The 26,968-nt window shown below is 47.4% G+C and overlaps 1 protein-coding gene across 2 annotated transcripts in view; it reads left to right on the plus strand.

Moving 5' to 3' along the window:
- STK35 (serine/threonine kinase 35) overlaps positions 1 to 26,968 on the plus strand; it is a 43,803-nt gene that overhangs the window by 9,406 nt on the left and 7,429 nt on the right. Inside the window, exon 3 of one of the 2 annotated variants that reach the window (XM_058563061.1) lies at positions 5,065 to 5,814. In XM_058563061.1, the coding sequence (XP_058419044.1) occupies positions 5,065 to 5,777 (713 nt within the window). In that variant the 3' untranslated portion in view covers positions 5,778 to 5,814. Of the gene's footprint in view, positions 1 to 5,064; positions 6,109 to 26,968 lie in introns of those variants that run through there. The other variant, XM_058563062.1, reaches the window with a different exon arrangement.

Below are 26,968 nucleotides of genomic sequence, written 5' to 3' on the forward strand. Positions count from 1 at the left end.
CTTTCTCCACCCCCTTCTCGCCTCCTCCCTGGCCAGCCCGCCTTCACCTCTTTGGGTTTCAGAACCTCCTGAGTCTCTCGGCTGCTAGTCTGTCTTCACGTTGAACTCCTCATGCCTCCAGAGGGCACTTGTTTCATCGATTCTAAGACTTGCTCTTTCTCACGTTAACATCTCTGAAATCTGAACTCAGCTGAGTCAGCGGTGTGTCAGTGTCGTCAGTAGCTTGTATGTCTTACTTAAATGGCGTGTCTTAAAATGGATGACTTCTTAGATTCAATAAACAGTAAACCTTTCTAAAATATATCAAGAATTTTTAGTCACTTCCCACTTCTTAATCTAAATTCAAATCCTTTATTCTCTCAGACACCATTTCTGTGACCTGACTCCAGCTTCTTCATCTCCAGCCTCCTTTCTGCCCGTCTCCTACTACATCTCTTCTGTGGTCACCCCAGATTACTGGGGTCCCCGGCCGCAAGCTCAAACCCTCTGTGCTGTGTGCTCACTCTCTTCATCTTGGGAGACAGCTCAGGGGCCACCACTGTGGCAGTGATTCGCAGCCTGCTTTCTCGCATCCTGCCCACCTGTCCCTGCTCCTCAGGCTGAACTGGACCCTGTTCCTTATTCTCACAACTGTAGTCATTCTGCTTCTAATGATCAGAAACCTTTGTAAGGGCAGAGACCACTGCTCGTCTCATCTCTGTGTCTGACACGCACTGTGTGCTCAGGAAATGTCTAAACGGAGATGACTAGAGCGTGGAGATCTAACTTCTGGAGGGATTAGGCTTATAAAATCCTGGTATTTTGTATCCCTTTCCAGGAGGTGCCTGCCTTTCCACTGCTCATACTGACTTAGCCTTGTGCTGGGCCTGCTGGCCTCAAGTTTCTAAATAAAGCAGGCCACATTTTTGGGGGGACTTCAGCACTACTTAGTCCCATGAGTAATGAGATGTGGGACACCTGCTTGATTTTTTTTTTTTTCTTTCATTTTCTCTGTCTCCCTCTGAAATGTGGCATGGGATATGTTTTGAAATACAGAGTTTATTTCATGGTCTCCTGGTTATCGTACTTGAGGGAAAGGTAATAAAACTGTCCTCGCCGTGGGCTTGTGTCTCTTTAATCACAGTGCATTTCTTAGCCCCCTGTGACCTGGGGGAGATAGCATGGTCTGGTGGAAGGACTTGGCTGTGGAGGCTCATATCCTATCCAACTGCTCATGGCAGTGGTCTTGGGTAAGTTATTTAACCTTTCCCAGCCTTAGTCTCCCCACCTATAAAACAGTATCCAGCAGGATGAGACAGCTTATATACTGAGCCTTTAAAATAGTGCCTGGAGCCTAGTGGGCTCTCAAAGTTTATTTGCCTCAAATCCTTATCACCTCCAAACAACACACTCACTCTTTTCTCCCCCTCTGGAAAGCTAAATTTTTAACTCTTATTAATCTTGTGGAACTGTCAGATTACACCAAACAAGGGGATTATAAAACCCAAGTAAATTTCGTTTCTATTGGCTCAAGACTGTAAACTTCATGTGAGGATTCTTCTAGTTGCTGCGTGTGTCTACTGCGATGATACATCCTGAAACTGGGGAAATAACTGCAGGGTGGCTTCAGTGACCCGGTGGACCCACTATGAGGTAGACCTGAGCTAAAACTCCATTGGTCACCTGACCTCCATAACCATAAGGCCCTACTCTGACTGGTAGACCACAGTGACGTTTGGGTGTCCGGGAATTAGTGTCATTTCAGAACCAGTGTTCAGTACTCCCTGAAAGTTTGTCCACTTTCCCTTCCCCAGTGCACAGTCACCTTGGTAAATTATAAGACTAGAACCTTGGCTGGTCAGAAGAGGGCAGTTAACTGGGAAATCAGGCAAGCGTAAGGTAGGTTGGCATTCAAGCTGGGCCCTAAGGTGCACATTCAGACATACCTGCAGAGATTTGGGGAGAAGGGTCTCTTTTTAGGTGGAGATCACTTCAAATAAAAGTCGCCTGATCTGGCTAGAACATGAGTTTTGGCTGTTACAGCCTGAGAAGTGTGATGTAATCATCCATGTTCGTTTTCTGACTTCAGTTTCATGTTTTGCCTAACGTGTGAGACCTTTATCCTGTGGCCCACAGCGCTGGGGTTATTGAAATCGGTGACTTCCTAGGACTCAACTGAGGTCCGGTGGGAATGATGATGTTAGTGATGGTCAGGATGTGGTTCCCCCAAAGTATCTTACACTCAGCAAAATGTATTTCATGCCTGTGACTTAGCTCACGGTTAAGTAGATTAGAAGACTGAGGCTCAGAGAGGTTCAGGGACTTGCCCAAGATTCTAGCCATCTTTCCGTCATACCCCAGTCTCCCCAAGTTTTCCTTTGAACTAAGACACCACACAGTAAGCCAGTGGGCAGAGTGGAGGTCTACACCCACACTCCTTGCCTCTGGTCTGCACTCTTCCTGTTACTTCATCCTGGCTGGCTGCTTGGCAGAAATGCATCGAGTGCCACCTCCTCTCCCTCCATCCTGCTGCGAGCTAACGGAGAGGTCCAGGTACGCAGTCTGCCTGAAGGAAAGGACCGGAGTTCTCCCATGCCGCTTATGTTTTTAAGTGGCAGCCGGGGACTCCTGTGTGAACACAGGTGCTGCAGCTTCTCATGAAACAAGCCCAAGGCCCTGCCTGTGCAAAGTCCTTTCTGTCTCGGGGACTAGTGGCTGCGTTCCCCAGTCTTCCCTGCGTTCGTGCTCGCTGATGCTGTTTCTGACTCTGAGAATGCCTCTCCCTGTCCAGGGCTTTCCTCTGCACAGACAGCCCCTCCTTGAGCATCTGCTGAGCTTAGCCCATCCCCCTGAGCAAGCTCTTAGTCCCGGGCCGTCTGCCTCGCTCACTCACTGACTCAGCGCACTTTTTACCCTTTTTCTCTTTCCCTGGATTCTCATAACCTGGACTCACATTGTCATCTGTTTTGCAGACTTGTTTTCTTTTTACTTCAGTTGCCGTAGTTACCAACTTTGTATATAAAATCATCATTCCCCACCCTTTATTTCCTCACTGTTTCAGTGAAAAAGTTTCAGTTTTTGGATGTGGCCTTTGCAGAAGGAATTTGATGGCTTGTTAATCGTTTCCTTTCTGGCTCTCCCACCAGCAAATATTTCTTGCCCTCCTTTTTATGGGTCTTGACTCTGGAGTCTAGACTGATTCGGGCGTCAGATCACTGCTTCATTTTGCAGTGTTTTAGGTAAAGATTCTCAGCTCAGTAGAGCCAGTGACCTAGAAAGAGGATTATGAGATGGGAAACAAGTGATTCAAAAAAAAAAAAACCACAAAAACCATCTGCCCTAAACTGGTTCTACCTGTATTACTTTGATTGTGAATAATATAAACAAACAAATTATATAATTATAGGGGAAGTGAAGTCTATCAGTTGGTGGTCAAAAACCTAAAGCTTTGGCCTTGTCCATCTAGACATCTTCTTGCCTCAACCTAGAATTCCCAAACCACGGCCTTTGATAGACTGTGTGCCTTGGTAATTTCGGGGCCATTTGGGTTAGCGGGGTATCATCCACATCACCAGTTCTCTTTGTAATAGAGTAAATGACTGGTAAAAGTCATATACTGGCAGAGGCTGTATGAAGAGGTGCAGCCCTCGTTTTTGGTAGAATGGAGACGCCGTAATGGGGATCAGAGGACTTTTCTTCAAGCCCTGGCTCAGTCATGAATGATTCAGGTGACCACCCAGGGCGGGCCTAGCCACTTCATCAGCAAGATAAGACATCTGCCTACTTAGGCTTAGCTTTTTGAGGTACTTATAGTCACCAAATAACTTCATGTAAGGGCTCAATGTGCCATTCATTGTTTTATAAAGAATATTGGGATTTGTTTGGACATGCCAATCGCTAGCTTTCCTGGAGTTTCTGTGCTTCAAAAGGAAAGACTTGGAAAGGCAGAGCTGGAGTTTGAAGCCCACACAACTTGATTTCACCTTACACATCACTTCGGACTCCAGGGTTCCCACCAGTTCCTCTTGACACTTCTCTGATCCATGCCGCGTTCCTGTGTTGTGTTGTCCGTTCCGTCTCTCAGCCTGCTTGCTTCTCCCTGCGGGTCTGCTGCCTGTCCTTGAGGGGTGATGCAAGTCCTGCCCCTTCTGGCTTCTTGAGATCTGGCAACTCCTGCCCACCCTTCAGTGTTCATAAAACTTGACCGTGGTGCAGATTCACAGCTTATGATGCTTGCTGTTTTAAACACCGGTTATCTCCTTGAAACTAAGCTTCATAGAGACAGGCGTGTTATGTACCTAACTTGTGCTAGGCGTATGGTAGACTAACAGGAAATACTGATGAGTTGGAGTGTGCCTCTGGAATAAAATTGTAGTGCCATTCTAGATGCATTGCCAAGAACCATTATACAAGTCAGGGAAGAAGGGAGGGGGAAGGTCATTTACCTGGCGTGGAGTAGCAGACTTTTGATGGTCCTCTCGCATGCTTTCCCTTGTCCCATCAGCAGCCCTGGGAGGTATGGGAGGTATGGTGCTGCCTATTTGGAGACAGTATATAATGAAACACAATGGCTCACCGTCAGACGGATTTGAGTGTCTTAACTCTAAGTGTCTGTGAACCTCAGGTTCTTCATTTTATAAGATGGGGCTATTTCCTCCTACTCCGAAGGTGGTGGTAAATATTAAATTGAATGTCAGGTGCCAGTGTAGACACTCCGTAAGTGGTGACGTGGCCATTTACAGGTGAAGAAGCAGAAGTAGAAACTTAGAAAGGTGAACTAAGTTGGCTCCTGGATATTCAACAGGTCAGCAGTAAACCAGAGTAGCTACCCAGGCACTCTTAATTCTAAACCCAGGTCTTGCCGCCGGTCCCTGCAGCCTGCGTCATACCTTATTTGTTATCCCTTGACTCATGTGAGTAGAGATGGGCCTACTTGTGTAGAGTTGGCTCAGTGCCAGATGTGCTGGTCTTGGATTGGAGCAGTTGTCACCACTGTCACTTACTATAATATGCATTCGTATAGTCTAAAAATGGTATGAATGTGTCCGTCTCACTCAAGCTCATTCCAGTCTTCCTTTGATTTAGGAGAAAGGATCCTGGGTTATGCTGAAGAGCCCTGCTATCTCTGGTTTGTCATGGAGTTCTGTGAAGGTGGAGACCTGAATCAGTACGTCCTGTCCCGGAGGCCAGACCCAGCCACCAACAAAAGCTTCATGCTACAGCTCACAAGCGCCATTGCCTTCCTGCACAAAAACCACATCGTGCACAGGGACCTAAAGCCAGACAACATCCTCATCACGGAGCGGTCTGGCACCCCTATTCTTAAGGTGGCAGACTTTGGACTAAGCAAGGTCTGTGCTGGACTGGCCCCCCGAGGCAAAGAGGGCAATCAAGACAACAAAAATGTGAATGTGAATAAATACTGGCTGTCCTCAGCTTGCGGCTCAGACTTCTACATGGCCCCTGAAGTCTGGGAGGGACACTACACAGCCAAGGCTGACATCTTTGCCCTGGGCATTATCATCTGGGCAATGATAGAAAGAATCACTTTCATTGACTCTGAGACCAAGAAGGAGCTCCTGGGGACCTATATCAAACAGGGGACCGAGATCGTCCCTGTTGGTGAGGCGCTGCTAGAAAACCCAAAGATGGAGTTGCATATCCCCCAGAAACGCAGGACTTCCATGTCTGAGGGGATCAAGCAGCTCTTGAAAGACATGTTAGCTGCTAACCCACAGGACCGGCCTGATGCCTTTGAACTTGAAACCAGAATGGACCAGGTCACATGTGCTGCTTAAAATTCAGGGCAAAGCATCTTGGGTGTTTTTAAACTAGGTGAGTGTACTTTTTGTTCTGCATACACACTTCCTGGACTGGATTCTTCATCCTGGGCCCTGGGATGGGCCCTTTGGAGTTGGGGGAAATGCAGAGTTGAAGAGAACTAAGTACTTGTTATTAAAGATCCCCCCACGTGTCAATGAGGAAGATATGTGGGATTATTTGAGTTTATGAGTTGGAAAGTCTAGAGAAGTTTTGAGTGGACATTGCATTTGAGTTGAGTCTCTTAAGTTTTTTAGAAATGCCTTTTTTCATCAATTAATAAATGTTTACTGTAGAAAATGTGCAAAAGAGGTACGGACGATTTTTTTCAGAGAAAAAAAACGCTGTCCCTAATCGTCTCCTTCCTACTCACACATCCAATTCTACGTGTTTAGATTATGCTATAGTTAGGTATAGTTTTATTTCCTATTCTTTCACTCGACACTAATCTGAGCATTTCCTCATGTCATACTTTGAAAGTATGGCTATCAATAATTGATATTCCGTTATATGTGCCATAATGTAACCATTCTCCTACTTTAGATATCAGATGGTTTCTCCATTTTAGATACCATAAAAAATATGACTGAATATTATATGGGAATCTTTGCTTATTTAACAGATTTAATGTGGGCTTTTGTTTGTCAAGTACTGTGCTAGGCTCTGGGATAACAATGGTAAGCAAAATCAGAAACTTGCCCCATCATCAATTCCGCAGCTTCTTCGGGGAGAGAAACAGTAATCAGTGTCTACTATAGTTGCTTTACAATGAGGGAGAAGAGGTATTAAGGAAAATTGACCTTTCGGGGGATGGTGCCCGCAGGCAAGAGTAGGGAATTGGGAGTAGTGAGGGACAGTCCAGGTAAAAGGACCAGCCTCTACGAAGGACCTGAAGCCAGAGGGAACCTCGCACCTTTGAGAGACTGCACCAATTTGGGTTAGTGAAGAATGTAGACAAGTGGTAATCAGGGAGGATAGTGACCTGCCAGGAGAGTGGACAGAGCTGAAGTGCAAAATCCAGAAGTGTGTACCAGGAACAGCAGGAGTCGTTGAGTTAGACCAGAGTCTGTGGTGTGAGCAAAAGAAATAAGATCAGAAATAAGGTGAAACATGGGGCACTGGAATTTGACCTTGACTTAGTATGCATTTGGGAGCCATCTGCGAAACAATGCAGCATTAAGAACTTGAGCATTGGGGCCGGCCTGGTGGCGCAAGCGGTTAAGTGCGTGCGCTCCCCCAAGGCGGCCCGGGGTTCGCTGGTTCAGATCCCGGGTGCGCACCAACTCACTGCTTGTCAGGCCACGCTGTGGCAGACGACCCATATAAAGTGGAGGAAGATGGGCATGGATGTTAGCCCAGGGCCAGTCTTCCTCAGCAAAAAAATAAAAAAAAAAAAGAGGAGGATTGGCAGATGTTAGCTCAGGGCTGATCTTCCTCACAAAAGAAAAAAAAAGAATTTTAGCATTTGCAAGTTGACTTGAACAAAAAACTGGAGACTGGGAGACCAGTTGGACCAATTATTTTCTTCACACTAGAACGGGATGTTGTTGAACTTGTGAGTAGCAATGAGGATAGAGGAGTGCCTGGGTCTTCAGGGCAGAGAATTGGCAAGACAACTGGCCGGATATGGAAGTAGAAGAAAGAAAGTAATAGATATTGGGAGATTAATGGCAGTAGACACAAATGCTGGCTAGTCTGTTGGTCAGATCTGAATTATTTTCCTTAGCAGAAATCCCAGCCTTGTTTTGTGGGAAGGGGAGAGAAAAGAACATTGACTATCATATATGCTAGGTATTTTCACATGTACCATTTTGTTTCACCTTTGCAACCCTGCAGGTGTTAAGTCATTTACCCAATATCCTATTAATTTAAGGGCAGGATATCTTACTCACACCCTCCCTTCTCCCTCCTTTTTTCTCAGTGTCACTATGGCAAGCTGGAAATGTGCTCCTTTTATATTTCGTTGAAGCCTTGAGATAAGGTGTTGGGGGGTGGTGCTGATCCCAGTGGTCACAAGGAAGGGGCCTCTACATATGGTGTGCAGAGTCCTGCATCACCTGGGTGGGTTCTTAGTCTCTTCTTTTGCCTTCATTACCCTCAGATTTCTTTTTTTTTTTGAGGAAGTTCAGCCCTGAGCTAACATCTGATGCCAATCCTCCTCTTTTTTTTTTGCTGAGAAAAATTGGCCCTGGGCTAACATCCATGCCCATCTTCCTCCACTTTATATGGGACACCACCACAGCATGGCATGACAAGCGGTGCATCGGTGCGCACCTGGGATCCGAACCTGCAAATCCTGGGCCGCCGAAGCGGAACGCGTGCACTTAACTGCTTGCGCCGCCGGGCCGGCCCCAACCCTCAGATTTCTAGTTGGAGTTGGTTAATACTGAGTTGAACCTGGTTACATCTGTATTATTCTCTGTGAACTTATTTCTGGAATGAGTCACTAGGTTTAATTCTTCCATTCCACAGACATTTATTGAGTACCTTCCTGGTGTCAGACCAATTTGTCCTACTGCCCAGTGAGTAAGAGAATAGAGCTCCCTAAAGCTAGGTTTGGGGTGGTACCATGTTCCTGGTGTCAGACCAATTTGTCCTACTGCCCAGTGAGTAAGAGAATAGAGCTCCCTAAAGCTAGGTTTGGGGTGCTACCATGTTAGAGCCCCAAAAGAGTTGGCTAGACAGTGTTTTAATTGTGGTTCATGCTGTCACTTCCCATTTCCATCTTATCTTTCCCACTTTAAAAAAAAAAACTCCTAGAATTCAGGTTTGCACTGGAGTAGGAAGAGGTTGTCATTGGAAGAGGGACCTGAATTTGTGTTAGGATTGTGGGGTTGTCGCAACCCGTTGAAATCAAGGCTCCCATTTGAACACCCACACTTGGGATTTGTGCGGTTTTGCAGGGCAAAGTTTGAGCTAAATAGGAGTGATTTCTTCAGGTAGGTAGGAGAGATAGGTGACCTTGAGCTGAGAAAAGGTTAGGAACATAGTTACTGCTAAGTGTCCCAGGCTCTGACAGCTGATCAGACAGTACTTGGTCAGTTGGTGCCTATTTGACCGTAGCCTATCCTGCCCTGTTCCAGCTGGGCACGTACAGTTGTGGGCCTGGGCCCATGTCTGTGCACTTGGGCGTTGTGGTGCCAAAAGCTTCAAATCAGTTGTGGTATAGATGAGCTCTGGCTGGTTAGAGAATCAAAAGGCTGGAGTTGGGAAGAACTATTGAGTCCAGACTCCCCTCCCTCCCACCAAGATTTATAGATGGAGAAGTTAATTCCATATATTCATTCAGTATATTTATTGGGAGACTGTTTGCCAGGGACTATTTCAGGCACGGAAGATACATTAGTGAATAAAACAGACAAAAATTCTTGCAGTCGTGGAGCTTACATTCTATTGGGGAAACAGACAGTAAACATAAGTAATATGTTAGAAAGTGCTCTAGGAATGTAAAGCAGGATAAGGGAGATCAGAAGGCTGGGAGGTGGGGGATAGAGGTTTACTTTTCGATGGAGGTCAGGGTGGATCTCCTTGAGACAGCGACATTTGAGCAAAGAGAAGGAGTTGAGGGGGTGAGTCATGAGGATCTGGAGAAAGAGCATCCCAGACAGGGAAAAGACAGTATAAAGGCTTGAAGGCTGGATAGCATGAGCAGGGAGAAGAGTATAGAGGAAGAGGCTAGAAAGGTAACTAGCAGTCATCTAGAGTAGGCCTTGGAGGCCACTGGGAGGATTTTGGCTTTTATTTGTCATTAAGATGGAAAGCCATTGGTGTGTTTGCAGCTGTGTGATACTGGATCTTTTGAAAGGATCACTGTGACTGCTGTGTTGACAGTAAACTGTAGGGGGGCAAGTGAGGAGATAAGGTGGGAGGCTACTGTACTAACCCAGGGAGAGAGAAGGGGGGCTTTGAACAGTGGAGCAGGGCAACTGGTGATTGGGTTTGGGGAGAATTTTGAAGTCAGCCAATAGGATTTCCTGCTAGATTGAAGGTAAGGTATGAGAGAAAGGAATTAAGGATGACTCCAAGATTTTGGCCTTGGAAGCCATTAGAAGGATAGAGTTGTCATCAGATGAGATGGGGAGGACGTTGGGAGGAACGGTTTTGGCTGGAGAAAAGTTAGGTTTTAGTCATCTGAAAGTTTGAAATGCCTATTTAGAATCCATATACAGAGGTAGAGTAGGTGATTGGATGAGTCTGGAGTTCAGGGGTGAGATCTGGTCTAGAGATAGAAATTTAGAGACAGCCAAGGTACTAGAGTAGGTATAGAGAAGATTTCAAAGAATGACTCAGCTCTGGACCATCCAACATTGAGACTGGGGAGAAGGAAAGGAGCCAGAGAGAGGAGACCTGGGTATGGTGTCCTGGAAGCCAGGTGGAAAAAGACATCAGGAGGAGGAAGTAGTCACCCACGGCCCATGTGCCAGTAGGTTGAGTGAGATGAGGACTGAGGATTAACCATGGGATTTAGCATTTGGAAAGTCTTTAGTGCTCATAGCAATTTTGGTGGCACGTAATGGGGGAAACCCCTAACTCGAGTGTATTTGAGAGGGAATGAAAGGAGAGGGACTGGAGACAGAGAATAGACCAATGCTTCTCAAAGTTTTTGGTCTGAAGACCCCGTTGCACTCTTGAAATTGAGGACTCGAGAGAGCTTTTGCTTAGGGTTATATCTATGGATATTTGTGGTATTAGAAATTGAAACTGAGAAATGTTTATATATTCCTTTCAAATGAATAAGTAATAAATTGGTTACATGTTAATATTAAGTATCATAATTTATGAAAAATAACTTCAAAATCAAAAATATTTAGTGAGTGGCATCATTTTATATTTTTGCAAATCTCTTTAATATCTGCCTTAGTAGTCAGCTGGATTCTCGTATTTGTTTCTGCATCATAAGCTGGTGCCATGCCACTCATCATGTAACTTCTGGAAAACTGCACTGTACGCTTAGGAGAGAATAAAAGTGAAAAAGGCAAATAATGTCCTAGTGTTATTATGAAAAGGCTTGGCTTCATGGACTCCTGGACTCCAGACCACACTTTGAGAACCAATGGTATAGATGACTCTTCTTGAGGAATTTTACTGTTAAGAGTTGCTGAGAAGGGGGGGCTAGCTGGAGACCTAGAAAGAAGGGAATTATTCCAGGTTCCAAATGAAGGCATAGAACACGTGTGTCCCGATTCCTAGCCGGGCTTTCCTATTAGACCTGTTGTCATGGTTCAAAGTGTAGCTCCGTATAGGAAACACATTTGTCCCCAGTACAAGCATGATGAAGAAACACCTCAGTTGTCTAGGATTGTAGATTTCAGAGTGATGGTTGAATCAGGGCTAAATGGTTTTAGTTTTTTGCAAGAATGAATGGAAATGTACTTTGGGTTGGAACCACGGGATTCCTCTGAAAGGAGTGTTGCCTAGTGGACTGTCCAGGATTGAGTCCCATTTCTGTGGTTTACTAGCTGTGGGACCTCAGGCGAGTTATTTTACCTCTCTGGGTTTTATCATCTGTAAAATGGAGTAGATCATATTTATCTTGAGGTTGTTAGGGGAATCACAAGAGGTTGTGAAAGTACCCTATATAGACTATCTAGATGAAATGTTAAATGGTAAAATTTTAGATACACGCTTTGGCTTGAGGTGTCTTGTTTTCCGTTCCTTTCTAACGACAGTGGTCTTTAATTTGCTTCTAAGGATTACTAAATAGCCTGGTTTTTTTTCTTTTAAACAAAGCTGTACTCCAGGCAACTCTGTCCAGTTGCTTATTCCAGAAAAATTATCTATTTCCAATGATGGATCCTATCTCCCTTATTTGTCACTTTTTGAAGATGTTTAATAATTCCTAATGGTTTCTACCAAATAGCCACAAGTCTTACTCAAAGTGGGAAGCTACCCAAACTGATGTTCCAGGTGCCACCACCCACACGTTACCAGGGAGGGTGTTGTGAGATGAGGGAATCTGCATTCACGGCCAAGTTTGTCGTCTGATATACAAACCTTGGTTACTAGGGCCTTTTGAAGCCGGACCCTTGAATGACGTTTGTTTGGAGTGGGCAGCTCAAGCCTGCTGAAGGAAATCAGATGTTGGTGTAACCTGAGGGGTTGTAGAAAATATTCTTTGCTCTGTATACCATCTTGGTAGCTACCTAACATCAGAGAAAGAAGTCAGGCCTAATTTTTTTTTACTTAATAAATGATATGTTTATCCTTAGCCTGGAGTCCAAAGATGTGGCTCTGGGCTAACATGCTGGGTAACCTGGTTTGTCCCCTTGACCTGAGCTTCAGATTTTGCTTCTGTTTTATATGATTTGCGGTTTTTTAACCTCAAGTTTGGGGGTCCCCAAACCTCTGACAACAATGTGTTTGCTCACACTGAAGCCAATTCACATGATTTGCTTCCTGTTGGCTGGAATGGTACCCAAACTGTGTCTCATTATTGGTATCAAGTTAATCACAAGTGATACTAAAAACTAAAAAACAGAAAAGAAATGCTTAATTAATGTGGTTTGTTTTAAACAGTAAAGTCTTCAAAACAGAGTCCCTGGGAGGTAAATTAAAAAAGAGTTTTAGGTGAGAAATTGGGAGTCCAGGACTAGACAGGTCTCCAGGCTTTGAAGGAGAGCCACAGTGCTGAAGATGACCAAAGATGATGATAAAGAATGGTCGTTCCTGAGTGAAGTGCTTTGTGACCATTATTTCGTTTACTTCTTTTCAAGAAACTTCCCGAAGGTCACAGAACTAATAAGGGGCAAAGTCTAGATTTGAGCTCAGCTCTAAGTCCATGGCTTTAACCAGTATAGTGTATTGCCTCATTGACTCTCCTGTAAAACTCGGATGTTTCCGTAATTGAATTCAAACAATTGAGCATCAAGTAGATTTGATTTCCTCCCTCCTAGCACCATGTATTCTGAGGTGAGTAACAGGGACGTGAGGTGCCTGGCACACTGGTTTGGGAGGTACAGTCACGTGCCACACACGACGTTTCGGTCAGTGACAGACCGTGTATACAACAGTTGTCCCATGAGATTAGTACCATAGAGCCTGCCTGGGTGTGTGCTAGGCTACACCATCTGGGTTTGTGTAAGTACTCTCTATGATGTGCACACAACAACGAAATTGCCTAACGACGCGTTTCTCAGACTGTATCCCCGTCGGTAAGTGGCACATGACCGTAGTTTCTTCTACTCTGAAAAAGCTCAGCGTGCTGGTAAACAGCTGGGGAGCCTCTAGGAAAGTATGAGCAGGAAGGCTTCACAGAGGAGGTGTAACTGCCAAAGGGACAGAGGGGAGAGGTTTGATTCTTATACCCAAGGTTCATACCGTTTAGTCTCTGGTGTGGAGCCTTGAACTGCTAAAAGGAAGGATGGGAGGAGGGAAATGCCAGCCTTACCCTGAAGTGGGTGATTGGATCCTTAAAGAATGGAACTTTTATTTAAAGTGGAGAGGTCATTGGGAGGGGAATGTGTCTAGCCAATGATTAATTCTATGATCCAAGCAGATCTAGAACCTCTGGGCCTCTTGAGTCCCAGTCGGTAAAATGGAAGTCCCAGCCTTGCCCTATCTCACTAGTGCCTCACAGAGCTGTGCAAGAGTGAAGATCAGAGGGTTTGCTTCTCTTTTCCCCAGGAACTTAAAGCTCAGCTTTCTCTGTGAAGACATGGCAGCCCTAGGTACTGGTATACGAGCAGACATCCCTTGGGACCTGGTCTGTCTACTGCTGTGTTTTCTGGGAGTTCCCCCAGGTAGGGAGGGCTGGAGTTTGTAAGGCCATGCGGCTCCCCGCGGCTGGCTTTTGCCCCTGCTGTTGCTGTCCCTTGACTGCTTCTGCTGGATCAATGGGAGGAAGCTGGAAGCTGAGCTGTCATTACATACTGGGGCTGGTGGCCCTCAGAGATAATCTGTCCCTTGAGGCTCTGCTGTACATCAAAGCAGCCATGGGGGGACAGGCCTGCCCCAGGGCTATTGCTGCTCACATTCTCTTTCTCCCTGGCATCCTTGGCTCCTCCTGGCCAGGCAGCATCCCTTTGGGGAAATCAAAATAGCTCTTATAATCATCCAGCTGTAAGCAAAGCTGCCTGATGGTTGGGGTCCTTCCAACTCCCATTTCCTCTTACCCCAGGGACACCGACACTTCCCACCAACAATAACAGCCCCTGGTTGTAAAAACTTGCTTTGAGGGGCCCCCTGACTTTTGCAGGGCAGAGACCCCGCCCTTTTACCTCTAGCCCTGAATTAAGTGCTTTACAGTTATTGTCACACAGCATCCGTGTAACTATTGTTATCTGCTGTCATTCTGCAGATGAGGAAGCTGAGAAGCACTTTCCTAAGGGTTCGAGAGTCAGCATTTGAAATAGGGTATCTGATGGAAATTCCACTGTTCATTTCTGCCTCCTACAGGCTCTTTAAAAGCTGCTTTGATGGATTTATATTTTGAGGCAGATGGTGGGCTCCCCCTCCAAATGGCACCGTACAGGTGGCCCCTTAGGTATTAGTGTCTGGTGTTGCGCACGGGTGTCTTGCAGAGTCTGACAGCTGATCTGAGCACAGCCACACTGCAGCAGGGCTACCATCTGCTCCTTCAGGTGAGATCACCTGTGTGTGGATTCCTCTTGTGTCACACTGATCCAGCCCCAAACATGGCAGGTGAGGCCAGGCTGGGACAGTGAGGCACCCACATAATCAAGAGTCAAGCAGCAATAGGCAGACCCACGTAAGCAGGCAGAGGTCAAAATTACCAAAAGGTTGGAAAGCGGGAGACCCAAAGTGCGTGCCACATAACAGCAGCCAGGAAAGCCCCAGCACTGAGGGAGTGCTGGCAGAACAGTCTGTGACACAGTGCAAGGACAGGGCTCTGATGCAACCCAAAGGCACTCTGTTGTCTCTGTTCCCTGGTACCTGGGCAGAAGCCTGTCCCAAGTGAGCTTAGCCTGGGCTTTTGAGGTTGATAAGGACCCAAAGCAGAATGGCAGGGGTTGCTGGGTTTCTCCCTGATAAATCTTCGAGCTCGTTTATTTATTGAATCTCGACTACAGCAAGGGATTTCATCATTCATGCCTATCATGGATGTGGCTTCTCGCAGCCCTGTGTTGAAGGATTCTGGGGCCAAGTCGGATTTGGTGAGCAAGAACCCTCCTGGTGTACGGCGGGCACTTGCACAGTGGTAGTGTGGATAGCGTAGATCCCAGCGTCGTCCTCTAGGAGCTCACAGTTTAGCAGTGGGGATAAGACATAGATGCTTGATTGTGGTAGGTGTAGCTTGGAAGAGATGCAGAAAGCCTGCAGAGGGTGGAGGGGAACCTTCCTGGAGATGGTTCCTTGGGTTGGTTCTTGAAGGTACATTTAGGGGCACCTTGTAAGCCATATCGTAAGTGAGGAGGTCACATCTCAGGGTTTGTCAGAAACTTGCCTTGGCATACTGGGGCTTTGTTGGATACAGGAGACTCAGCTGGCAAGGAGAGAGGGTCCTGTTCTAGTAGCGAAATTCCCAACCAGATGTGCGTTCTAGACCCAGGACCTTTGGAGAATGCCCAAGGTTCTGTCTTGATAAACTACGGCAGCAGCAGACAAGCTCCCGGCCTCTCTTTTCATTTCCATTAGTGAGTCCTCTGTGGCATTACAAAATCAGAGGAAATGGAGACCTCCTCCAGCATTTCTAGTATTCAGAGGCATGGCAGGCTTTAAAACTGCCAGCCAAGTTTAAAATAAATCAATACGGTAAAATACTGCAATGAATTTCCCAACTTTAAAGGAATTTCACTTTTAGTTAGAGGTGCCAGGGGAAAGCTATAACTCAGCCTGCATCATACACAGGTCAGAATTCTGCGTTTTGTTTCTTTGTAAAAGAAAGTGATGTCTAGGGACTCACGAGGAATGGATTAGAGCCACCCAGGCACACCATAGGGCATAGTGAGGAAGATGAAATTGCTTCTCTCTTCTCAGGCTGCAAAAAAGGAATTAGACGTGGGGCCTGGGCAGGTAATCTCATGAACGGTGACCTTGGCTTTTCATAATTCCGAGGCGTGGTACTATGGCAGTATTGAAAGGCAGGTTGGCCTTGGGATACCATGTTGGATGTTAGTATTGACCGTCTGTTCCAATGGGAAAGTCACAGATGATGAGCCAGTTGACTCATTCTGCATTGACTTCTGTCCTTTTGGAAAAAGGAAATTCTTAAATGTCACAAACAGCCCCTTTTGTTTTTTTCTTTCTGCTTTTTTCAGACATGTCTCAGATATGTTCTCCCAGAAGGCTCTAGTCTAGGGCAAATCTGAGGCATGGACTGGAAGTGTGGTGCTGTCAGATCTTGGTGGAATGCATGGGCGTTTCCAGGACAGCCCAGCCTTATACCAGACTTAAGGAGAACTGGGAGTCACGAGTCAAGACTCATTTGTTGTTAGTAACCAGATTGCGTACTTGGATCTGATGAATGCTTGGAAGGAACCCTTGGTTTGTATGGGACAACAGAAATGAGTGTGAATATACCACACCCCAGACAAACAACAGGGTGACTTTTACCTTTAAAAAAAATTGTTTGGGGGTTTAGGCCAGTTGCCTGAACTGAAATCCAGATGCACCACTGGTGTGATCCAGAAATGCTCCTCCCTCTCCTGCCTTGAGCATCTCAGGGCACGGGCACCAACCAGGTGTAGCACCTTTGGAGAGCATGTCACTCCAGCCGGTGTTTTGGAAGCCCTGAAGCAGAGGGACAGCTGTCACTAGGACTCCGGTTTCCCACCTGCTCTTAGAATTTCATTGGCTTGAGCACAAGACAGTGGTGCCACGGGCAGACCCAGGTGTGAGTGTTCAGAATCTGCAGCCTAATTACATGGCCTTGGTAAAGTTTAACCATCATTAGAAAGATTGCTTCTATTTTATCAGTGGAAGGAACTGACGATGTCACAAGTAAAAACTTGTCTGCTTAATGGGTCGAGATTCTGCCCTGTGAACTTGAAGATATGGACAAGCTAGTGCCACGCTCCTCGCTGCTCCTTCTCACTAGCTTCCATCCCCCGGCACACAGTGTCAGTGACGAACGTGAGTGGCATGGTTCTCAAAGCGTGGTCCCCAGACTGGCAGCATCACCTGGGAACTAGTTAGAAATGCACGTTTCTGGGCCCACCTGAGACCTGCAGAGATGGAAACTGGAGAGGGATGTTCAGCAAGCCCTCTGGATGATGCTGATGCACACTCCGGTTTGAGAACTACCCTGGCAAAAGAGGGTAAAGGCGCAGTCTGCCACCTTACCATCTGTCAGACACTTAGCCATCTGCCTCCTCTCTTACCCCTTTGCCCCCAAAAGCTTGGATCTAGGTCTGAGAGCTCGGAAGGGCTGCCAGCTTCTAGGCTCTGTCTTCTGTAATTACCTGGCATTGGACTTTGGGCAAGTTGCTTCTCTGTGGGCTTTTCTGGGTTCCTCACCCAGAAAACCGAGGTACCTAAAGGACCACTCTCAGCCCCCCTCCCCTACTCCCCCAGCCCTGGCACAGTCACAGTTCCACAGTGGGTGTGGTTCTAGGACCAGAGACTCCTGATCCTCGATAGTTTCTCTCTTAGTGCATGTATCTTAAGGATGAGGGGAGACCTTGTAGCTGCCTGCTCCTGGGAAGAGGAGGAGGAAGACAATTGAACTTCTCCATGGGCTCACCTGGCTCTAGGGAAGTGGACTTCTGAGCCATAACAACAGTGGACATCCTGGGCTGCTCTCAGGTGAGTGCATCAGCAGAGTAACAGGTCCCTGTGAGGTGTTGGTGGTGGACAGGAGGTCACCGTTAGAGAAGCGGAATTTGAGAGGCAGCAAGGCACAGGGATTGGGGAAACAGTGGGTGCACTGGGAGGGCTTAGGTCTCTAACTGGATCTTACACATGGCTTTGAATCCGAACTAGAAAACTTGTTCATTCCACAGGTGTATTGAGCACCTGCTGTGTGCCAGGCATGGGCCGTGGAGATGAAGAGCCCCTGATCTCATTCTATCTAAACCGTGTGCATCTTAGCCTGGGCGTCCTCATTCATTAAATGGGTTGCTAACACTTACCCCATAGGATTTTCATGCGGGTTAAATGGCAAATTAATGTAAAGCTAGCATAAGGGTGCTAGGCATGCAGAGGCCCTCCACTGCTGTTGAATTCTGCTGTCCTTTCACACCAGTTGTTGGCCACGCTGGTGACAGAACTAGAAGTAGTATCTCAGAATGTGTGCAATTCTTGTGCTCCCCCCACCCCCACCATCACCACCACTAAAAGGAAAACCCACCCCCCAGATGGGCCCATTAATTTTCTCATTGCCTGGGTATGTTGCAGGCACTGGGGTAGGTGCTTGCAGTACGTCAGTGAAAAACCAGACGTGGTCCCACCCTTGAGGCACTTAGACCTCGGTGTGAGAGACACGTCATAAGGGAAAACTACAGATACGGTTTCAGGCGTGTATGAATGGAGGAAACAGAAATTAGGGGACCTGCCCAAGGTGGTCAGAGAAGTTTTTGTGAGGAGGTGACATTGAAACTGAGACCTGAAGGGTGAGGCTTCTGCCAGGCAGAGGGGCAAGGAACTGGCAGGAGCGAGGTGGAGACAGGAGCCCGTCATGCCAGGTTTCCTAGGTTATGGTGAATCATTGCACAGCAGCTTTAACCACCCGATTCCCATGGTGACAAGAAAACTCTGGCTCTGTGGCCAGTGGAATTGGAGAGAGGCACGCGTGGAAGCTGGGAGTCCAGTTAGGAAGCTGTAGTTTTCCAGGTTAGGGTGGATGGTACAGGGGATGGAGAAGAGTGAATTCAAGGTGCATTTTGGAGTTTGTTAGAGGGCTCGCAGGTGGACTGAATTAGGAGGGTGAAAGAAGGGGTGGCTCAAGGGTGACTCCATTATCTGTGGCTTGAGTCACTGGGCAGTGGGGCAGAGCCATTTAAGAGAGAGTGAACACGGCAGGAGGAGAGGGGTTTTGCGGGGTGGGGAATACGCAGATATATCTTGGATGTGTTTACATAAACCAATCCTCTCCCCTCTGTATGGGTATTTGGTAAGTTGTGAGTAAGTGGATCTTTTTGGAGGCCTGCTGAAATCCTGAATTTAGGGCATCTTTGTGGGCACGGAGTGACCTCCTTAGACCTAGGGCTGCCTTCACAGTCTTCATTTGGTGGCTGAGTCTTGCTGTGTTTTGTTGTTCCCTTTGTAATCAGCTTCTGATTACGTGACTGATGTGTCTGGCTCTTCTTTGTCTTTATTCGCGTATGTGCTGTGCTATAATTATGTCTCAAGAACATAGCGTTTTGTTGTTTTGTATTTACCTTTTTTTTTTTAGAGCTGAAAACCTGTGCACTGTCCTGTCACATGGGCAGGCTGGTGGTTCTGCCAAAGAGCATTCTAGCACCAGCATTTCACTCTTTGTTTTTTTAATAGTTATATAACATCAGGACCATGATTGCTGGCTATAAAATTGATTTCGAGAGCCACTTTTAATTTGTAAGTTGGGAAATAGTTTCTATTATGATTTAAGGAAGGAGTACATGGGAAGAAGGTGGGGGGAGAAGGTCTCTGGTCTCAGTTACCTCAGGTTTCTAAGTGTGAGTACCAGGAGCTAGGTGGTGGCTCTATGGTCTTAACTTGACGTTGAGTTAGCAGAGAAGGGGCTTCAAAGTCGGTCCTCAGCTGTCCTTTCACGCCTTGGTTGGAACTATATACAGGGCGTGGAGCGGAGCCAGCCTATTCACCACATCTCGTTCCCTGGAACCCAGGAGAGCCTGGGCCTTTTTTACACACATTCAGCAGTTGCTTACTGAGAGCTTTTGCAGCTTGCTGGCCATCTTGTATTCACTGTGTTGTTTCTGTATAGGAACAAGCCTGGTGTAGCCTGGAGTCTTTATCACCATAAGGCATAACGGGGGGTGGGGGCCGGAGCACTTTCTCTCCCTTATCTGAACTTACTGAGCATGTGCTGTTTGCCAGACTTCATACTTCCTCTCCCGCTGCTTATCTTGTTAAATCCTCACGTGCGTCCTGGGTGTAGTGTCCTCCCCACTCCCACTGCACATGGATAGCAAGTGCCAGCTCCAGCGATAGAGCTCTGGCGCTCACGCTCTTCTCCATAGAGCTTCTGAAGACGGGTCACGTGAGCAAGTCCGTAGTGGCGCAGTGCTGTCTCAGTGCTCCCAGGAGCTCAGAGGACGGAATGCTAGGTTTTTGTTAAAGAAGTAAGTAATGGTGATGTGTAGGACCTGTGACTTAAGATGGCCCTTGAAGACAGGAAGGCAGATGAGGGTATTCTAAGCAGAACACTGGGAATTTGTGGAAAGAGCAGATCTTTGGGTTGGTTCACACAAAGGCTAAAGTGGGAGAGCGAAATAGCACAAAGTTGCCAAGAGGGTGAACTTTCTTCTGCAGAAAAGGTGGGGTGGGTGGGTGGTGGTGGTGGTGGTGGACAAGGCTGTATTTTTGGCAGGTGAGTTGGTCACAGTGAGGGGAGAACTGTCAGCCCCCCACGAAAGAGGATGAGATGCCACACCTGACACTACCAGTCTTCAGAAGGTGTGAGACTGCACGGCACCTTCCCAAGCATGTGAAGGGAGAAGGGGTTGACAACTGACTAGGGCAATTAGAAACCCTGGGCTTCCAGTGGTGTCAGCACATTGCGAGACTTGCTTTTGAACTTGATATGCTGATAAACACAGGTTTAAATCTCAGCTCTGCCACTTACTAGCTAGGTGACTTTGGGCAGTCACGTAACTTCTCTGGGCCCCCATTTCCTTGTCCGTTAAATGATGCTCATTTAACACTGATGCCCACTGTATGCTATTGTGAGACTAAATGTACAAGAAATAGAAAGTATCTAGTGCAATTCCTAGCACACAGTGAGAGTGCAGTAAATGGTGGCTCTGTGTATTGCCCTCGTCCTGTTTTTTTTTTTTTTTTTTTACCAAATTCTCATAGGGTAATCGTTTGTTTCCACTTCACTTCTCATGAACAATTTACAGTGCCCTCTTTTCCCTAAGAGAGCTCCAAACCCCTTAGCAAGTGCCCCCGGTGAGCTCGGCGTACTGGGCTTTAGACTGGTTGCTGTAACCACAAGTCCAGATGGTCTCCTTTTGCCCAGACCACTCTGGGCATGACCTTGTTTGAGCCTTTCCTTTTATAACCACAAATTGTCCTGTCCCCATATGGAAAAGCGACCTCTCACCTTTAGCTATAGCAGCATCTACACAGCTTCTTCCTGGCAAAGGCCCCAAGGAGAACTCTCGCAGGAGCCCAGCCCTTGCCCTGAGCCATTTTTCTGCTAATCACAGGAGCCGCAGCTGAACCTCAGTCTCTTTGGGGGCCAATTGAGACAGTTGGCAGCTTTCGTTTCATCCCCACACTTAATAAGTTGAGGAAAGGAGTTAGTTAGGGTATCCCTGTAGCCAGCTGCCAATTACCAGAGCTGTTTCTGGAGACAAAAAGTTCCCCCTTAGTTTCTCTCGAATGAGTTCCACCAGTACCTGTTTACCAGCTAAGGTGCTTAGGAGAAATCACCAACCCCAGTGCCCGAGGGCCTCCATATGTGACTTCCCGAGGCCAGAAAGACCAGTTTTTCTTAGATCCAGGTGGGATAACCCCACTGATTGCTGGTCACCAGAGAGACCTCCAAATCTCAGAATCTTAGATCTTGCCCAGTGGTTCTTCTTTTTGTGCATTCGGCAAACTTTTAAATCCTAGCAGTTTTGGCAGCACACTCCAAGGAATCGAAAGGTTTAAAACAATACCAACCGAGTCAGCAGTGGTGACAACATGCTCACTGCTGTAATATGACCAAGGCTCCGTGCCTGAGAGCTTCCATAGGAGCTGCTTGCTGCAGTTTGTATAGAACCGTTCACTGCCCTGATCGAACCTTGAGATGAAACTGACATCTGCTTCCGTCCACTTTCCGCCTTGGCTTTAAGGTCTGCTCTCAGGAAGCCGTGCCCTGGCATGCACTGGGCCTGCCAGTCGTTGCTGCAAGAGCGTGTGTCCTCCTGTGTTAAATGGGCAGCGGATGGAGCTCAGCTGACATGGCGTAGAGCCGGTCTCCCCTCTGTGTCATTCATCCACCTTAAGGGAGGCTCAGGGTCTGCTTGAAGACCTGCAGGGAGAGCGACCTCCCCCTCTCACTGTGAGGATGGGCTCTGGTGTGTAGAGCTAAAGTCTGTCCCCACAGCACTCCCCTCCCCGACTTGCCCCCAACCACGTGGGTCCTACTCCACTTTGCTGTGGAAAGCCCCACTGAGCAGCCCTGTGCTGACTTCTGGGTAGAGTTTTTGTCTTGACAGATAAGGAGCCGACACAGGTCCTCTTGGTTCTCAGGATCCCTTGTGTCGTGGACCCCTCTCAGAATCTGAATGTTGGAGATATTCCCCCAGAAAAGTGCACATAACTTACACACACCTTGACGTTTCATGTACCTTCAGGGGGTTTGCAGAACCTATGCATCCTTGGAGTTAGAAGGACCCCAGGGTAAGACCCCTTGCCCTGGTCCCAAGCCCCTTGTTGCCACTTGAAGAAACGAAGTCCCCAGAGCACAGTACGGAGAGATAGATGAGACCAGAAGCCACGTTTCCCATTCCTAGATCCTTTATCATTTTCCTCCAATTTACTTTAGGGTCTCCTAATAGATTACCACCTGGGAGTGCATTCCTACCGTTAAAATCGTGCTGTCACAGCCTGGGTGACAGTCTACCTTTCAGAGAGTTCACGGAGATGCTTCTTCTGGACATGCCTAAGTAGATGAAGAAGATGTAGAAGATGGGAGGGGTGGCTTCTTAGGCAGAGAATAGACCTCTGGCTGCACAAGGGCTGGTGCTCAGTTCCTCGTGGGGCAGTCCTGCCCCCGCCGCCTATTTCCACAATCTGTGTATTTAGAACATGGCGTATGGGAGTCTCCACCATACCTGGTAGCACCCCAGCCAGACCTCCACCACCACCTCTTGAGCCCCTTGTCAGCTAAGGAGAGTTGTTGGGCATTTTTGCCATTTTATGGATGGTTGGGCCTGGTAGGAGGCCACGGTGGGTCTTTAAGATCTGGGGAAGTCCACAGAATTGAGGCCAAACCCAAGTTTTCCAGTCCTAACTCTGCCCTTCTCATTAACCTCGTACTGTTACTGACTTAGACTCTAAGGACATGCTCTGAAGCCAGGCCAGCTCCAACTAGCCACACCCGGATTTCAAGCGCCCTCTCCAGATTAAATAGACCGTATTTGCAGATGGTTGGCTATCTTCTTCCCCTGTGAAGTTAGGGGCTTCTGATGGGAAGTTGGTGAGAGAAGGAGTAGTAGAGAGAGCTGGGATCGAGACAGGAGCCTCCTTCTGTAACTGATAGGCTGTGTCGTGTCAGGAAAATCCTTCATTCCTGCGTGCCTTGTTTCTCCTACCCAGCTCCTCCCTCCCCAGCGCTGGAGCCTGGAGAAGCCGCCTGGCATTCTGAGGTGAGAGTGAGCATCTGTCTCTGCACCTGGTTGGTTGGGATGTTCAGTGGGAATTCAAGCAAAGGCAGGGATTTTTGTAACCATATTTTTATTTTAAAATTCTCTTGTGCGGAATGAATGATTCTGCAAAGTGCGTAAATTAATTTTTATTGCCATGTCCTAACTCCCAGTTTCTGTCAGTCACCCAGTCTTTGAGCTCCTCCTGCGGTTGGCAACCCCAGAGGCTTAAGAGAAGCCTGAGACTGTCCCTGTCCTTAAGGAAGCTTGTAGTAGGGGTGGTAGGAGTCGAGCACACAGCGGGGTTACTGGGGGCCTGTGGTTGTTCTGTGCCTGCTCACTGGAGCACAGAAGAGTCCTGCAGAGACGGAGTTCCCTGGGAATGCTTCCTGGGAGCAGCCGTGTGGAGGGGGCCTCAAAAGGTGAGTGCCGTCTGAGCCAACAGCAAGGGCACAGATGAGGGGGCTGGGGCGAGTGGAGTGTGAACCCGACTGGCCGTTGCTGAGACCCCAGGCAGAAAGGAGGCTGTCACTTTGAGAGAAGACTGACTTGAGGCCAAGTCATCTTGTCTGGAATTTTAGCCTGAGCTGATGACTATTGTGAGGTTTTTGTGGTTTTTGTTTTGTTTTGTTGGATGTGATTTAAAGCCACCATGACAGCTTATTAAGTGCCTCCTGTGTGCCTCACTGTGCCTGTTACAGATGCCATCACTGGACTTAACACTCTGCAAGTAGACATTTTAGGTTAAGAAAACTGAGGCTTGGAGGGCCTTGACTTGGTAAAGGTCAGAGCTACTTATTGGTAGAGCTGGGGTATAAATTTTAGATCTTCTTGCCCCGTAGCCTATGGCCTTGACAGAGCACCAGCTATTTGCCATTCTGTAACATATGCTCTGTGACTGATCCTCCCCCTACATTCAGGACCTGCTCCCAGACTTCTGCGTTCTTTTGGTCTCCTGGTCAGGGCTCAGAGACCATCAGGCCTGGCACCCACGGCCTTTCAGATTGTCGTGGCTGCTGTGAAGCTCCTGTTGGGTGTGCTTTGATAACCTCTGGCCTCTTGTTCCCCTTTTCCCTAACCCCATGCCCCTCTGTAGACCTGAAGAATGAAAACATTATTATCCCATTTGTCGTCTCTACCCCCATTCTTTGGACCCTGACGACGGCCCCACCCAGATACTGTGCCATGGGCTGCTCACAGCACAGTCGTCACTGTTTTTGCCCTACTCTCAGCACCACTGTTGCTAGCTAAGCCCTAGGGGAATGAGGCATCAGAGAGCTTGGCTCCCTGGCTTCAGTCCCTCTGACAGATTGGAATAGACAGCAGTGCTGGGGCGCTGAACCCCCAGGGCTGGCACATTGATAGCTGAGTATGAAAAGCCAGCTGCTTTGGTGTATTAAACAAGTGAAGAATGACTCATTTTGAAGCTAATCCTACTTAGAAGAAGAGACCTGCCCTCTGTGACCCTGAGATTACCTTGCCTGTATGCCTCCACAGCATGATATGCTGCAAATGAATAACCGGAGCCTCAGATTGCCATTCTGTAAAATGGGGATGATTCCTACATGCTCCTGTGTCTGGACAAAGGGCCATTGCATATTAAGCCTTGCATGGTGTCTAGTATATCAAAGATATCATTAACTTCAGTGATAATACCACCAGGCGGGGCTGCAGGGACAATTTAGGTAAGAGTGAGTTCTTGGCTGCCCACCCAATAATACCACGATTTGAATTTATACTGTGCTTTAGTCTATGGGCATGCCAACCAGATGACTTTCGTTTCTGTTAAATGGATGAGAGGCAGAGAGGAATTGAGAAAACTGGACTTTAGGTTTGAATCCCAGTTAACCATTTACTAGCCATTTAACCTTTTGCAGCTTGCAGCTGAGTAACCTCCGAGACTAAAACTCCTCATCTATAGAGAGAACCTGCTTCATGGATCAATGTGGGTGTAGAGCAGAAAGAGTATATGCAAGGACTCACACCCAGTATTCTGGATGCCTAGGGTTTCTGCTCACCTTAGCAGCAGGTACAGGAACTCGTGTGCCTCCTTGAGGCCTGCAGACTGGTGCATGAGCCCTCTTCCTGACCAGTGCCAGTGGTCGCCTGGGATACTGGCCCACCCTTTCAAAAGTGGTGTGACACTTCTTGCAATACCACGGAAATAGATCCTAGCAGACAGCCAGATTTCTAGGTCCCTGGGCTTCAAAAACCCACCTTGAGGCCTGAGCAGATCAAAAGGTGCTGAGGACACTTTTGCCAGGTGTTTCAGTGGGGATTGGAGAGCCGCCCTCCCCCTCCTCTACCACTTCCACTGCCTTCATGAAAACATAGGACAGAAAGTTCCTGAATTAAGCTTGTGTGTGTGTGTGTGTGTGTGTGTGAGGGAGATCAGCCCTGAGCTAATAACATCCATGCCAATCCTCCTCTTTTTGCTGAGGAAGATCAGCTCTGAGCTAACATCTATTGCCAATCCTCCTCCTTTTTTTTTGTTTCCCCAAAGCCCCAGTAGATAGTTGTATGTCATAGTTGCACATCCTTCCAGTTGCTGCATGTGGGACGCTGCCTCAGCATGGCTGGAGAAGCAGTGCGTTGGTGCGCGCCCGGGATCTGAACCTGGGCCGCCAGCAGTGGAGCACGCGCACCCAACCGCCAAGCCATGGGGCCGGCCCCTGAATTAAGCTTTGACTCTAGATAAGTTATATACTTCAGTCTGTAACACCCTAAGAACCAAAATGTGTGACCATTAACACAACTAACAACAAGCTAGATCATGCTGAGTGCCCCACTCTATGCTGGGTGCTGAGATGGGCAGTTTACTTGAATTGTCACTCCTTACAGCAGACCTCAAAAGGGTAAATATTGCAGCACCCCCCATTTGCTAGTAAGGAAAAGGAGGCTCAGATAATGTAAGTGGATAGTAAGTGGCAGGGCTTGAACCCAGGACTGTCCACCATACATAGCCTGTGCTGTTTCCCTGGCAGAACACTAGAGGGAAGATGCCGAGTTAAAACGTAACTGTGGTTCCCAGAGACTTTTAAATCCTGTGATTGCCAGACTTACACATGTCGAAGGACAGTATAATTTAAAAGCAGAGGGGAAGTAGGAGATGGGGACCAGTTTTTTAAACCACTCCCATTTACTTCCATCATTTCATCAAAGAAATGACATTTTGACACCAACAAGGTGGGAAAGCCATACTTTTAGAATAAAGGATAATCTTTTATTCACCTAGATGTTCCGTGTCTGCTGGTTGAGGAATAGGGGAGGGAGATGGACGTGTGAGCCCCTTCGGTCCCCAGCCCGGTCATCACTTGCTCCCACTGCAGCTCTCCCCAGCTTCTGTTCTCCAAACTGCTGATGGCCTCACATGCGAGCAGTTTGGTTCCCCAGTCTCCTTGGACAGACCAGACAACTACTTGGCTGGCAGAGGAGCTTGCCAGAAGGCTGCTCACTGCCTGGTTGGCACTGCACCTCCCTTTGTGCTCTGGACACCAGACCTATACAGAGGTACCTAAGCCAGGCCTTCTATGAACCTTTTTCTCAGTGAATTTGTTCATAAATGAAGGGATTAAATGGATTTTAAACTCTACTTAAGCTCTTCTCCTCTCTTTAGGAAGGGATTTTACATTACAAAGTTACATGTTAAAAGCAGGAACTTTGTCAGGAGACAGACCTAGGTTCACACCCTTTTCTCTACCACTTGTTAGCCGTGCAGATCATCTCTGAGCTTCAGTGTCCTCATCTCTAAG

Source organism: Diceros bicornis, chromosome 19 (genome assembly GCF_020826845.1).
Source record: "Diceros bicornis minor isolate mBicDic1 chromosome 19, mDicBic1.mat.cur, whole genome shotgun sequence".
NCBI lineage: Eukaryota > Metazoa > Chordata > Mammalia > Perissodactyla > Rhinocerotidae > Diceros > Diceros bicornis.